This window comes from Durio zibethinus, chromosome 11, assembly GCF_047325235.1.
Source record: "Durio zibethinus cultivar Kanyao isolate XHJ-2024 chromosome 11, ASM4732523v1, whole genome shotgun sequence".
Taxonomy (NCBI): Eukaryota; Viridiplantae; Streptophyta; class Magnoliopsida; order Malvales; family Malvaceae; genus Durio; species Durio zibethinus.
Window position 1 is genome coordinate 182,812 of NC_143172.1, and position 12,665 is coordinate 195,476.

The 12,665-nt window shown below is 35.6% G+C and overlaps 2 protein-coding genes across 10 annotated transcripts; one reads left to right on the forward strand and one right to left on the reverse strand.

The window, feature by feature from the left end:
- Nucleotides 1–3,111: 3,111 nt before the first annotated feature.
- Nucleotides 3,112–9,524, forward strand: LOC111289509 (Tetratricopeptide repeat (TPR)-like superfamily protein). Of its 9 annotated transcripts, none has more exons than XR_002690193.2 (5): nucleotides 3,112–6,029; nucleotides 6,172–6,250; nucleotides 6,395–6,447; nucleotides 8,693–8,825; nucleotides 8,916–9,524. XR_002690193.2 is itself a non-coding variant. In XM_022880619.2 (2 exons), the coding sequence occupies exon 1, from the start codon at nucleotides 3,474–3,476 to the stop codon at nucleotides 6,012–6,014; it is 2,541 nt and encodes an 846-aa protein (XP_022736354.2). In that variant the 5' UTR covers nucleotides 3,113–3,473; the 3' UTR covers nucleotides 6,015–6,029; nucleotides 8,916–9,524. The 9 variants fall into 9 exon arrangements, 1 of the variants encoding a protein (XP_022736354.2); XR_016346075.1 differs by having other exon boundaries at nucleotides 3,113–6,029; nucleotides 8,693–8,794; XR_016346074.1 differs by having other exon boundaries at nucleotides 3,113–6,029; nucleotides 8,693–8,788.
- Nucleotides 9,525–9,588: 64 nt separating this feature from the next.
- LOC111289510 (HXXXD-type acyl-transferase family protein) lies at nucleotides 9,589–12,359 on the reverse strand. The gene has a single exon (XM_022880621.2). It carries the CDS (start codon nucleotides 11,686–11,688, stop codon nucleotides 10,342–10,344), a length of 1,347 nt encoding a protein of 448 aa, XP_022736356.2. The 5' UTR covers nucleotides 11,689–12,359; the 3' UTR covers nucleotides 9,589–10,341.
- Nucleotides 12,360–12,665: the final 306 nt, after the last annotated feature.

The window sequence follows — 12,665 nt, forward strand, 5'->3', positions numbered from 1 at the left end:
CTCCCATTGGAATTTTCACCGGATATAACTTTGTGGTGTCGCATTAACGGTGAGACAGACTGTTAAATGTTGATAGATAGGATTAGAGGGGTATGTGGCAGCATGTGATGCCATTGGCTCCTTCATTTCTTTGCATCGCAAAATTAACATTACTATCACCTCCTAAATTAATATGGTGGGATTTAGTTTTTTTTTTTTTTTTTAAATTCCTCGTACTGGGATTTCTGTTTCATAATTACGACGGTTAATTAGGAAAATCCTTATCCCGTTAATTATACCTTTTTATTTTAAAGATAGATACTAAAAATCCGTATCCCGTTAATTACACTTTTTATGTTAAAGATAGATACTAATCTCCACATTTAGCAAGGTCAAACGTTAAGCCAGATTAGTTTCCGAAATCATATATATATAATAATTAAAGGAGCTTCAACAAAACCATATTTATGCAATGACTCAGCTAGCCCCACCTTGCTTTGTGCAACATGAACATGGTGCAAAACGTAATGCGCCTTAATTCGTACCAAAGAATATATATATGTTTAATTAATTTATACTATATAACTATATATAATTGTTAGATTTTGAGTCATTAAATTTTAACTAAGAATCAATTTATATTTCATAAAATTCTATTACCTGGAGAATTAAATATAATTAAGGTTATTTAAGGATCCATAAATATGTTTAATAACTAACAGTTTTTAGTGAAAAAGAATTATTGTTAATTAAGTAATAAAATTTTAGAAAAATGAAATGGGTCTAAACCTTTAAAATTACAAGAGAAATGTATATTTTTTTATATGATCTTTACATGGAAGATGAATTCGTATAAATATGCAGAAGAATTGAAGAAAATATGGGAAGTATTATTTCAGGGCTTGGGATTAATGTTTGTATTTGAGTGTTTTTGCGCTTTTTGCAATATATGTTTATAATGAATTTCTTTTCTCTTGATGTAGGTAATTAAATTGAATCATGTTAAATATTATTTTTTTAAATGTGATTTTATTTCAGTGTTAGAATAAGTTTTTACTTGAAAAGCCCAACAATAATTAATCTAATATTTGGTAAAATGATTGGATAATTTAATTATTGAGTTGATTATCTATATTATGATCTGTTAGTGTTTGCCAATTTATGGTCAGTGGTCTGGTTGGGTTATAAAAATATAAGTGGTTAATGTACAATTACTATGCAGTAGACATTGTACATTGCGATTATAAAAGTAAAAGTAAAGAAATACTAATATAAATATATAGGAGGGCGATAATAAGAATAAGATTATAAAATGCATGGATGCAACATATTCCAAACATGGCTTGTTGTCTATGTAAGTCATAAAAATGTTATACTAGTATCAATATTAATCAGTAAATTATATATATATATTAGTCTCAATTCATGTCCTCATCTTCTTTGAAATTAAAATCAAATTTATTGGCAGCAAATTAATCAACGTTTTTCTTCTACATCCATCCCCGCTCCTTAATTTCCAGTCTCTGCTAACGGAATTAATTATCAAGTGGAAACAAATTAAAATAATGCAAAAAAGCATACATGGCATAATTGAATGGTGAAATTTTGTTTGTTTTAACTGATGATGCATGCATGCATCAGGTAGATAGTTTGGTACGAGTACCAAAGCTAATGGCAGAGGTTGAAATCCATGTGCATAATGCTAAAGCCAGTGGTGCCTGGGATCCTTACCTAATTTTCGTTATACAGTGCTTAATTTTGTTGCGAGCTTTGGCCTAATATTTTATTAAAAAAAAAAAAAAATTCATGGCATGGCATGACGGCCTCTGCAAGTTGGGAAGTAACGTGCACGTGGCTTTGGCACCTATACAAGTTCTGTTCCCTGGGTTGGGTTGGGTTTGGTTTATTAACAAATCAAGGGATTGTTATTAATTAATTAGCTGAAGTCATGATCAATTGATGATAAATATTCATCACTGTATATTAATTAAGTATTAACTCATATAATGTAACCAACAGTGCTATATATATATAAATACCGTCACTAGTCTAGAATATATAATAATTTGATTAAGTTTTGAGTTGTTGGTCAAAAAAATGATAAAAATATATATATGTAGATGAATAACCCAAATTAATTAAGAGGGAAATTATTCAGTTAGCTGTTTAATCAAATCTAGCTAATTCAGAAACTGGAAGAAGATATAGTTAAAATAATATATATATATATATATATATGAAAGGGACGACGCCATACAGCATTGTTTTTATATATAATTACTTCTGCTTAACCACATTAATATATATGCCCTGCCTAATTACTATTTATCCTCCCATGCTCCCACCGTATACATTTCTGCTTTTGTCTTAAGATGAATTGATTAGTAACATTCGGCACACAAATCATTAACTAAAATAAAGAGCTATATATAGAATATAAATCCAAATATAAGACGGTGATTAATAATTTCATTTGCAGGCTTAATTAATTGACATTCCCCTAGAAAAAAAAAGAAAAAGAAAAATGAAGAATGTTATGGCAAGTGGCAAGGCCAAGTTGGTGAGTGCAAATGTGCGCACATGAGAGCGAAAGATAGTAGATGCGAAGAGCCACAAACAAGCCTTTCCGCTTAATTGTCTGCCTCTCAGTTTTTGTCATAAAAACGAAAATCAGCGTCCCCAAGTCTAGGAGCCGGGACCAAGAGGCATATACATCCATTTCTCCATGTTATATATATATTCTAATTTCACATCAATCCTTAATTATTTTCCGGAAGCCGTCAATATTCCCCAAAATTTTGGACTTGCTCCATACTTGAGATTGAGACTTTAATTTCACAAGAAATTGCAAGCAAAGTCAGAGAAAAAAAAATACTACTAATTAGTAGTATATTATTATTATTATTATTATTATTATTATTATTATTATTATTTACTTAATGTTAAGACTAAATTTTAATTAACAATATATCAACGGACATCACACACTTCCACTTTTCTGACCAAAAATATGTAGCACTAGTATTTGTTATTTGGACTTGGGAAAAGGGCTTTACTTGTTAATGCTAGGACTTATGAGGATGGGCCGAATGTCGCTTAACCCACTGAGCCAATCCAGTTACAGGTTGGGTTGAAGGAAACCGTCTTCTCTCCTCCTCTCTCACTCTGTCCAAACTCTCAACCCTGATTTCCTCGTGGTTTTGTTGTTTGCTTTCTTTTCTTGTTTCCTCTTCTTTCTATCTTGCTGCAATTGGCCTTTTCTAGATTCTAACCTAATCTGAGTGACTGGGTTTCCTCTACTCTCCTCTCCTCTCCTCTCCTCTCGTCTCGTCTCGGAAGGGTGTATTATATGTAATGTGTTTCTTGCTTAAATTGGTATGGGCGTGGCTGCATGTTATCCTCTCAAATAAATGCCCCAAGACCTGATGGCATAGTCAATTTCAGTATAATCAACTGGTTATCTTTTCCCCTACAACTCCAAAACATTGTTAGCAATGGATTTGAGGAGACTGGCTGTCATCAAACCCATCTATATCTACACCCCAATCACACGCCCCTTAACCTGCGTAACATCTACTACTACTACCACTTCTGTTGCCCAACAACTCAAGCCTCAACCGCAGCCTCCTCCGCCGCCTTTGAATCGAACCGATTCCTCCTCCTCCTACAATCCTATTAATAACAGTAACCAGAGTTTGCTTGGTAGGCTGTCTTGTATTCTCTCTAAGCCATCCCTAGACTCTTCCAAATGCAAACATCTCCTTCCTCTTTTGTCCCCTTCCGATTTTGATCGATTCTTCTTGGCCCTTTTCCCCCATGTCAATCCCAAAACCACTTTGAACTTTTTTTACCTTGCTTCCCAATCCTTCAACTTCCATTTTACCCTTCGATCATATTTTATTTTGATTCTTTTTCTTCTTCTTTCCCATCATTTTTCCCCTGCTAGATTGCTTTGCATTCGTTTGATTGATGGGAAGCTTCCGCTTTCCTCTCCTAACAATCCTATCATTAATCATATTCAGATTGCTACTGCATTGGCGGATTTGAATACCTCTCTTAAAGGGGTTCCTGGGGTTATGGGGGTTGATTTGTTGCTGCATCTCTATTGCACCCAGTTCAAGAATGTGGGTTTCACTTATGCTATTGATGTTTTTTTTACACTGGCCGACAAGGGTATGTTTCCTTCTTCCAAAACCTGCAACTTTTTCTTGAATTCTTTAGTGAAGGCTAATGAGCTGCAAAAGACGTATCAAGTGTTTGAAACTTTGTTTCCTTTTGTCTCTCTTGATGTGTACTTGTGTACTACTATGATTAATGCATTTTGCAAGGGTGGAAGAATTGAGGACGCTATTGCCCTGTTCTCTAGAATGGAAAACTTGGGTATTGCTCCAAATGTAGTTACTTATAATAATATTATCCACGGATTATGCAAGAATGGCAGACTGGATGATGCATTTCGGCTTAAACAGAACATGACAAAACAGGGAGTGCGACCCAGCCTCATTACATATAGTGTTCTTATCAATGGTTTGATTAAATTGGATAAATTTGAGGAAGCAAATTCTGTTTTGAAGGAAATGTCTGATAAGGGGTTTGTCCCGAATGAGGTTGTTTATAATACGTTAATTGATAGCTACTGCAAGATGGAAAATATTGATGAGGCACTTAGGATAAGGGACGACATGTTGTCCAAGGGAATGAATCCCAATTCTGTCACATTTAATTCCCTTATGCAGGGGTTTTGCAGGACTGGCCAAATGGAGCATGCTGAGCGTCTTTTAGAGGAAATGCTAGCTATAGGGTTATCTATAAACCTTGGTGCCTTCAGTTCTGTAATTCGATGGTTATGCATGAAGTCTAGATTCGATTCTGCTATTCATTTTACCAAGGAAATGTTATTGAGAAATTTAAGGCCTAATGACAGGTTGATGACTACCTTGGTTGGTGGACTTTGCAAGGATGGAAAGCATTCTGAGGCTATTGAACTTTGGTTGAAGCTCTTTGAGAAAGGATTTGCACCCAACACTGTGACCTCAAATGCTTTAATTCATGGTTTATGTGAAGCAGGTAAGATGCAAGAGGTAATTACACTTCTAAAGGAGATTCTACAGAGGGGTTTGGTATTCGATAGGGTCTCATACAATACACTCATTTTGGGATGTTGCAAAGAGCAGAAAGTGGAGGAAGCTTTTAGGTTAAAGGAAGAGATGTTTAAGCAAGGAATTCAGCCTGACATTTATACCTACAATTTGCTTATACATGGCATTTCGAATATGGGGAAAATGGAAGATGCTGTTAAGGTTTGGGATGAGTGCAAAAGGCATGGTATAGTTTCCGATGTTTATACATATGCAATCTTGATAGATGGCTACTGTAAAGCTGACAAAATTGAAGAGGGTCAAAACCTGTTCAATGAATTGATTACTAACAGAGTGGAGCTCAATGCTGTTGTTTACAATACACTGATCAGAGCTTACTGTAAAAATGGGAATATTATGGTGGCCTTTAAACTTCGTGATGACATGAAAAGCAAGGGTATCCCACCAACTATTGCCACATATTCTTCTCTAATACATGGAATGTGCAACATGGGTCTTCCTGATGATGCAAGACAACTTCTTGTGGAAATGAGAGGACTGGGATTGTTGCCTAATGTCGTCTGTTATACAGCACTAGTTGGAGGTTATTGTAGGCTAGGTGAAATGGATAAAGTTGGGAGTCTCTTACAGGAAATGTCTTCATATAATGTACAACCTAATAAAATTACCTATACTGTCATGATCGATGGGTACTGTAAATTGGGTAACATGAAAGAAGCAGCGAAGCTCCTCAGTGAGATGGTTAAAAATGGAATTGTCCCGGATACCATCACTTATAATGCCTTTACCAACGGGTTATGTAAGGAAGGGAGGGTGGACGATGCTTTTAAAGTATGTGATAATATGGCTAACGAAGGACAACCATTGGATGAAATTACATATACAACATTGATTCATGGGTGTCATCAGCTGTCAGAACTCTCTAGTCAAGAATGAGCAAAGTTCCCGAAGGTTGGTTTCATATTTCTGTATAGTATATTCTTGATGTGATATCTCACTGGATCTTTGCAACAATATTATATAATGTCCTACTTGGCCCAGTTGCTGTTTTACTATGTTTGGTTACTTGTATTTTGCATTTTTCCTTTCTTAGGAAAGCTTATTGTTGACTATGGGACAACAATGGCTCATCTCTCTTTTTCAAATTTCATAGTCGTTGTTAAACATCAAAGGTTCGTTGCTTCATCCTGTTACTTGTAATCTTAGTATTCCATAATCTTAGATGTATGTGCTTTATATTAGGAGTTTATGCTGTGACTGTGGGTTTCTATCCCAATATAATAGAAGTATGTATTCTTTCCCCATTGTCGTTCCAGGCAAGCTGCTAGCAAGCAATGGAGTACAAAGCCATGCATGGTCTGGGTTTAAGGTACTTCTCTAGCGTCTATTATTGCTCCTAAAAGACTTCAATGTCCCGTTCTTAAGTCATTTTTCTCTCAAAATTTTTGTTGTGGATTTTATTTGCTGCTAATTTATTTTGACTTGGCATGTCTTCTACAAAAGTATTCACTCTGTGAGTACTTGATATTGGACAGGTTGAGCCATTGAGCTAATGTCTTTAGATGGATTTTTTTTATAGGTTAATATTAGAAAGATGGTTTTTCCTTAATGTTTTTCTGAACTTCTAGTCTTAATCCTTGACTCTAATCCTTTTAAAGGGATAGGTGGTTCCAGCTGTAGTGGTGATTTAGAGGTCATAAATATTCATTGAAAGGCACTCTGACTAGCTTTCGGAGCATAATTCAACTTTGATTGGATTGTTTAAAAGCTGATTTAAAATGTACACTTCGTTATGATTTAACTTTAATTGGAAGTGAAAAGAAATTGTCAAATATGTTATGGTTTAAAATGGATTAAACGTGCTGGCAATCTCAATTCCTCATAACTGCATAAAAAAGGTATAATTCATTTCACTAGAGGCTTTGAATCAGCTCTGTAAAGTGGCACCCTATCTTTCAGGGCCATCCCCAATGTCAGTGTCATTATTTTCAAGTTAAGTATTGAAGATAATTATTTAGTAGGCTCCTTTGAGGACCATTATGTTGTTATGGTTCACTTTTTCCTTATGCCACCAGAACCACCCTAAATTGTCAAAGGGAACATTTAAGATATGGATTACAAAATAAAACTGCCAATGTTCCTAGTATCACTTGGGGTTATGGACAATTAGTGCATTTACCAACTTTCCTATAAAAAGTTGGGCTAAAGACCTTGCCATTGCCTACTTATATATTTTAACACTTGAAGGTATGTCTTAACAGAAAAGTTAAAATCTATCAGCTAATTTCTGCATATGGTTAGTATGGAGATAAGTATTATGTAGAAACTAATACATCATTATCTATCAGAATATATTAAGTTACTACTTATGAAAAATCTTTAAAATTTGACTTGACATACAGAACCAAACAAGAATCCAAGATAGTAATCTCAGATGTGGGACAAACAGATACAGAGAGGCAAAGGAAATGCATTAGCCCCCCCCCCCCCCCCCCCCTTCTGCATGTACCAGCTTGATTCTTAAAAATATTCTTCCCAACATATTTAAATGTGCGTAGATGGGTGCTGTGGGTACTTTATGACAGGGATATAATAATACCAAATTTTAGAAAGAGTAGGATACAATGTGTTGTGAATAGTATCTTTAATTCCTTAGTATATGAATGCCTGCATTTTTAATGGATTTTATTATAGATTGATATAATGAGAATTCCATTTTTAAAATGCTAAACTCATACAATATTTCATTCCTATACTTTCATTTATAAACAAATTCTTAAATTATTCTTAAAATGTTACGTTTATGTTCAATACATGTGAAACACAAAGGTTGGATGATCAAAAAGTACAAAGTTAAGCCTTGGACATGATTGTCCAATGTCTTTGGAAATGTCCCTCTAACCAGTCTCTTTGTTTGGCCTGCTAGTTGGTTAGAACAGTGACAAACGACCCTTTTCTATTTTTTTGGCAAAAATATCTCCAATTCAAGAATCTCTGCTCATGCTGTTCATTTGCATGTCTGTTACCTTTGAAGCCTAAAATAATAAGATCACTTGGCAAGTTTGTTGAATATAACAGGCATCCTTGATGGTAAAGTAATTATAAAGAGTTCAGTGTGAGATAGTCATCAGTTTACCATTTTATTATTCTTATTTTTCTATCTCATGAAAGAATTTTTGGATCGTGTACAAATGCCCTTATGTCTTTTTAATAACGTGGAAGTCTCTTTCAAATAAAGAAAAAGTTGTAAGAATAATCACTTGTCCTAATCATAAATAAAATTTTCACCAATAAAATTTCTGTTGTCACCCTAATTAAAAGTGACACAAAGCTCCTAATTATATGTCAAGTATGTAACAAACAGCTGTACCTGTTATCTTGTTGATACCTTTATGACTTACTTCTTTTGCGAACTTTTTGTTGAATTATATTTGAAAATTTTTCATTGAGTGACTAGTGCTTGATGGTTATGAACTTTTGATGTTAAGAAAGGTACCTAATTTTTTTTTCCCTACATGTTATACATTCTCACAATTGCGTGCTTGCTTCTTGTGCCAAAAATGTCACGTACATTCGAGTTTTTAGGTGCCTGACTGAACTTTTGCATGCGACAGGCTGATGCTTCAGGGTCCTGGAGAATGTTGTAAAAGATAAATTTGCTTGTGTGGGGTTGTTACAACTGTCTTGCATCATGAAAAAGATGTTGGAGAGTAGGGGTTTGCTTTGTTTATTTGGACTTTTAAACTTGTACTTAGTTGATCTATTTTTCTATAACTAGTTTGCTTCGCATATATTCTGAAGTGTTGTCTTAAATACATCCCTTTAAAAATGTTTCAGGACGTTCTCCTGCATGTCTAGAAGTGCCATGTGTCGCGATCAAGTTCCTCCTAGTAAGACTGAGCACGTGGCATATTATATGTGAGCCTACCCTGTGTGCATCATTTCTCGGCTAATCAGTAGAGATGGGCAACCTGCTTTTGGCGTTATTTGACAGATTCCTGTTTTTATTACCTTGCCAACTAGGTGGAGTCCATTGTTTTGGAAGTTTTAAGGTAAAAAAAAAAAAAATCCCCTCCTCTCCTTTTTGTTCGGGAATTAGGATTTTGAAGTAGGAAGGAAGAAAAAAAGAAACAACAAAGCAGTTCTGGGTGTTTGGGCTTGTAAGTCCGGAAGAAATACTGATTTAGGTGTGTATAAGATTGACAAGTCATATCAGCAATCACGTGATCTGTTAGTAGAATATTGTATTTTTAGTTTTTGTGATCATCTTCAGCAACTTCAATTGTAAAAAAGCAAAAAAAAAAAAAAAGAATGTTTTTTGTTGATGAGTCATACTTTCATAGAAGGAAATTATGAGAAAAAGTAATTAATAAGAGTCAAGAAAGAGACTGTCAAATTCCTGATATTCTTGAGATTCAATACAATACTCAATTTTAAAAATATAAATTTCGTATTGTTTCATTTATCTCAATTGTTATTTAAAGTATCTTAATCTAATGCATATATTTATTTATGGAATTTTATATATTTCTATTAAGGTGAGACTTTATCTTTTCCTTTCCATTTACTCCACATAATTGTAAACACTAAAATTTGTAGTATTTTTAAAGATTATGTTAATGATAGGTTGTAACATATAGTGTGTGTGTGCATATATATCATCTCCATATAATATCAATATAAAATCGGAGACCAGTTCAAGCCGTTGGAGCTGGTAAATGTTTTGAAACATGAAGACAGCATTAGAGATACGGAGGAGGAAACACCAGATTGATTTGAAATTAAACTTATTTATGTGGACCGTTGTTTTTCCACGCCTTTTAGCTTTGAAATTAACTGGTTTCAGTTTCAACAAGCAACAAAAGTGCTAAATGGATCATTGCATTGAGGAACTCTTTTAACTCTGCTCCACACAAGCTCATGGTTGTAGCACATCAAAGCATGATGATCACTTGTTAGTGTAGACACTTCTGTTGCCATGGGATGATCGATTGTTTTAGGATTTTCCTGTCCTGTATCAACCATGGGAATTGCCATTGGGACATGGGTTGAGTCATCATTCCCACTAATCTCAACTTTATACACACCCCCTTTCTTACATTGTTCATTGCAAATAACCAAACCAGATCTTCACAATTTTATAACTGGCTTTGGCTTACATATGCTAATGCCCCTAATATTCATTTAAGTAGAGTAGAGGATCCCCCCATATTACTCCTTTAATTTGTTTGGACATAAAATTAATCTTTTAAGTTGTTTATCCTCAAATTTGTAGATGAGACGCACACAGGGGCTCGAAAACTGTATCTGACTCCAATGCTGCTGCCAGTTCTGGCCATAGGATAGCAGAAATGACCCATGAGCCATCACCCTTAGCACTTGGCCTCTGGTTCATGTAACCAACTCCGCTCTTTTCAATGATGGAGGAGACTGTCCCTAGCACAGGACTACCAAAGCCAAAGTCCAATTCGGCCACTGGAAATCTGCGTCCTGATGAGAGAACAAGGGCAGGCCCTTCCCGACCTAGAACAACTTTCGGGAGCATCAACCCAGGCTTGTGACACTCTATCCAATCAATCAAATCCAAGAAATAAGCCTGATTAGTTACCTTTGATATGGCCTCGTGAACATTGTTGGCAACGTCCGATATAGAGCCCTGCTTAATTTCTACAATGCTTGCCTCTTCAATAGCCACAGACAAGACATTACCGATGTAATTTGACATGGATCCATGGTCCCCGTTGAGTCTACCACGTCCATCAACTAACCAACCCATCTTGCACTTGGCGTGGCTTTTATCAATGGTAGTTGCCATGGTCTTCCATACGTAGGCAGAGAAAGCCTCAATCTTTGTTCTTTTGTTACCATAGGCAGATGCAAGACTTTGCAGCTTATTGATGCTTGAGGCCTCAACATAGTAAAGGCGCTTAAGCAAGATGTTGGTTTTAGGTATGTTTCTGATCTCTTCAAGTGTGCACTTGACAAAGGTTTCATCCAGACAAGGGTGATATGTAGGAGGGAGGCGAGGTCGAAGGTTTCTGCCGAGATCTGGTATGCAAGAGATTGGCATGTTTTGAGCCACTTGGGACCATGAGGAGAGAAACATGCCAAAAGCACTGGCGTCGCCTAGTGCATGGTCAAAGGTGAAAGTAATGGACACCCCTCCACAAGTGTAACTTGTTACTTGGACTTGCACAGGAAAGTCGGAGTTGATGGACACTAGTTTCCCATTAAGGGACTCGTTGAAATTGTAAAAGTCCAGTTTCTTCAAAGGGATATTGGCCTGGGCTTCCACTAGGAGTGCACCGGTGTTGTCACATATGATTAGAGGCTCATTTGTATCGGGGTCTTCAACTATTCGACCAGCAAAAGGGTAGTAGAAACTTAAAGTTTTCGCAAGGGAGATCTTGAGTGACTCAACTGTGGAGGAGAAATTGTTGATCAAAGGTCTGTGATACAAGTACAAGTATGTCACAGGAAAGCGGCCAGAAAGAAGATCAAGGTTTGAAAGTGTAAGTTTATGATGCCGCTCTGGGAAGAGATTGATAGCTTTGACGATGCTCTTTTTGGTGAATTTTACTTGGAATTTTCTTTCCTCCGGATTCTCCATCTCAGTAATTGACAGTGCTACAAAGTATGAGCTATGCACCTATGCTTATATATATATATATATATATATATGTATATTATATATATAAAATGCAAGTGTATATGGCTGATGCATCGAGCATTGCATTGTGTATAAATGACATGACCTACAAATACAATTGGTGAGAAATTAATAATTAGATTAAGAAACATACTTAATGGAGGAAATTAAAGATAGATATGAAAGAAAGCATTGCTGAAAAGCTATTAAGCTTTTCATGACTCCGCTAGTTACCACAGATTCCATTTGTCTAAATGGTTCCATTTATTGTAACAGCGAAATGATTCAAGCCCTTGTTGGGGAAAGCAGGAGAACTACTTGAATGGCCAAGTATGGCAGGCAGCATCATTGTTGACTGAGAATTTTTTTAGTTGAATGCAATGCATTAATGATTCCGTTGAGCATAAGAAATCCCACAAAATAAGCCATTGTGACTCAGGGTTTCTCATGGTGATTAAAAAGGAAAAAAGAGCAGTGGGAATTTGTTGGCATTTTAACTTGGATGAGAGGAATCAAGAAAGTAAGTGATGGCTACATGTTAAGTAAGGAAGTAAAGGTCATGATTAGAGAAGTGACCGAGTATGAAGATACCCATTATAAATATATATAGACACACTTTTAGGCATTAGGCATACATGGGCATAAAATGGTCAAAAGTAGTCATCATATGCTTTTTGACAAGTAGATTAGATATTGGCTGCTTCAATTCTCCCTCCACTTTTTGGTATTCCAAAATTATTAGGACTTGTGTTCAGGGAAATTTATCAAATTTGGTCCCAATAATCAAGTAGTAAGGGAAAATGGAAGATGAGATGTTGGATAGATGACCCTTGGTAATCGATCTGCCTGCACTAACATTTGCAATTTGCAAAGCTCATAGACGTAACGTAACGTAACGCAAGTAGTGGCAGTCATTGTTTCTCTCTTTCCCTTGGTCC

What these genes read in the sequence shown, in the direction of transcription:
- LOC111289510 (XM_022880621.2), bottom strand. Translation starts at nt 11,688, where the DNA reads ATGGAGAATCCGGAGGAAAGAAAATTCCAAGTAAAATTCACCAAAAAG.
- LOC111289509 (XM_022880619.2), top strand. Translation starts at nt 3,474, where the DNA reads ATGGATTTGAGGAGACTGGCTGTCATCAAACCCATCTATATCTACACC.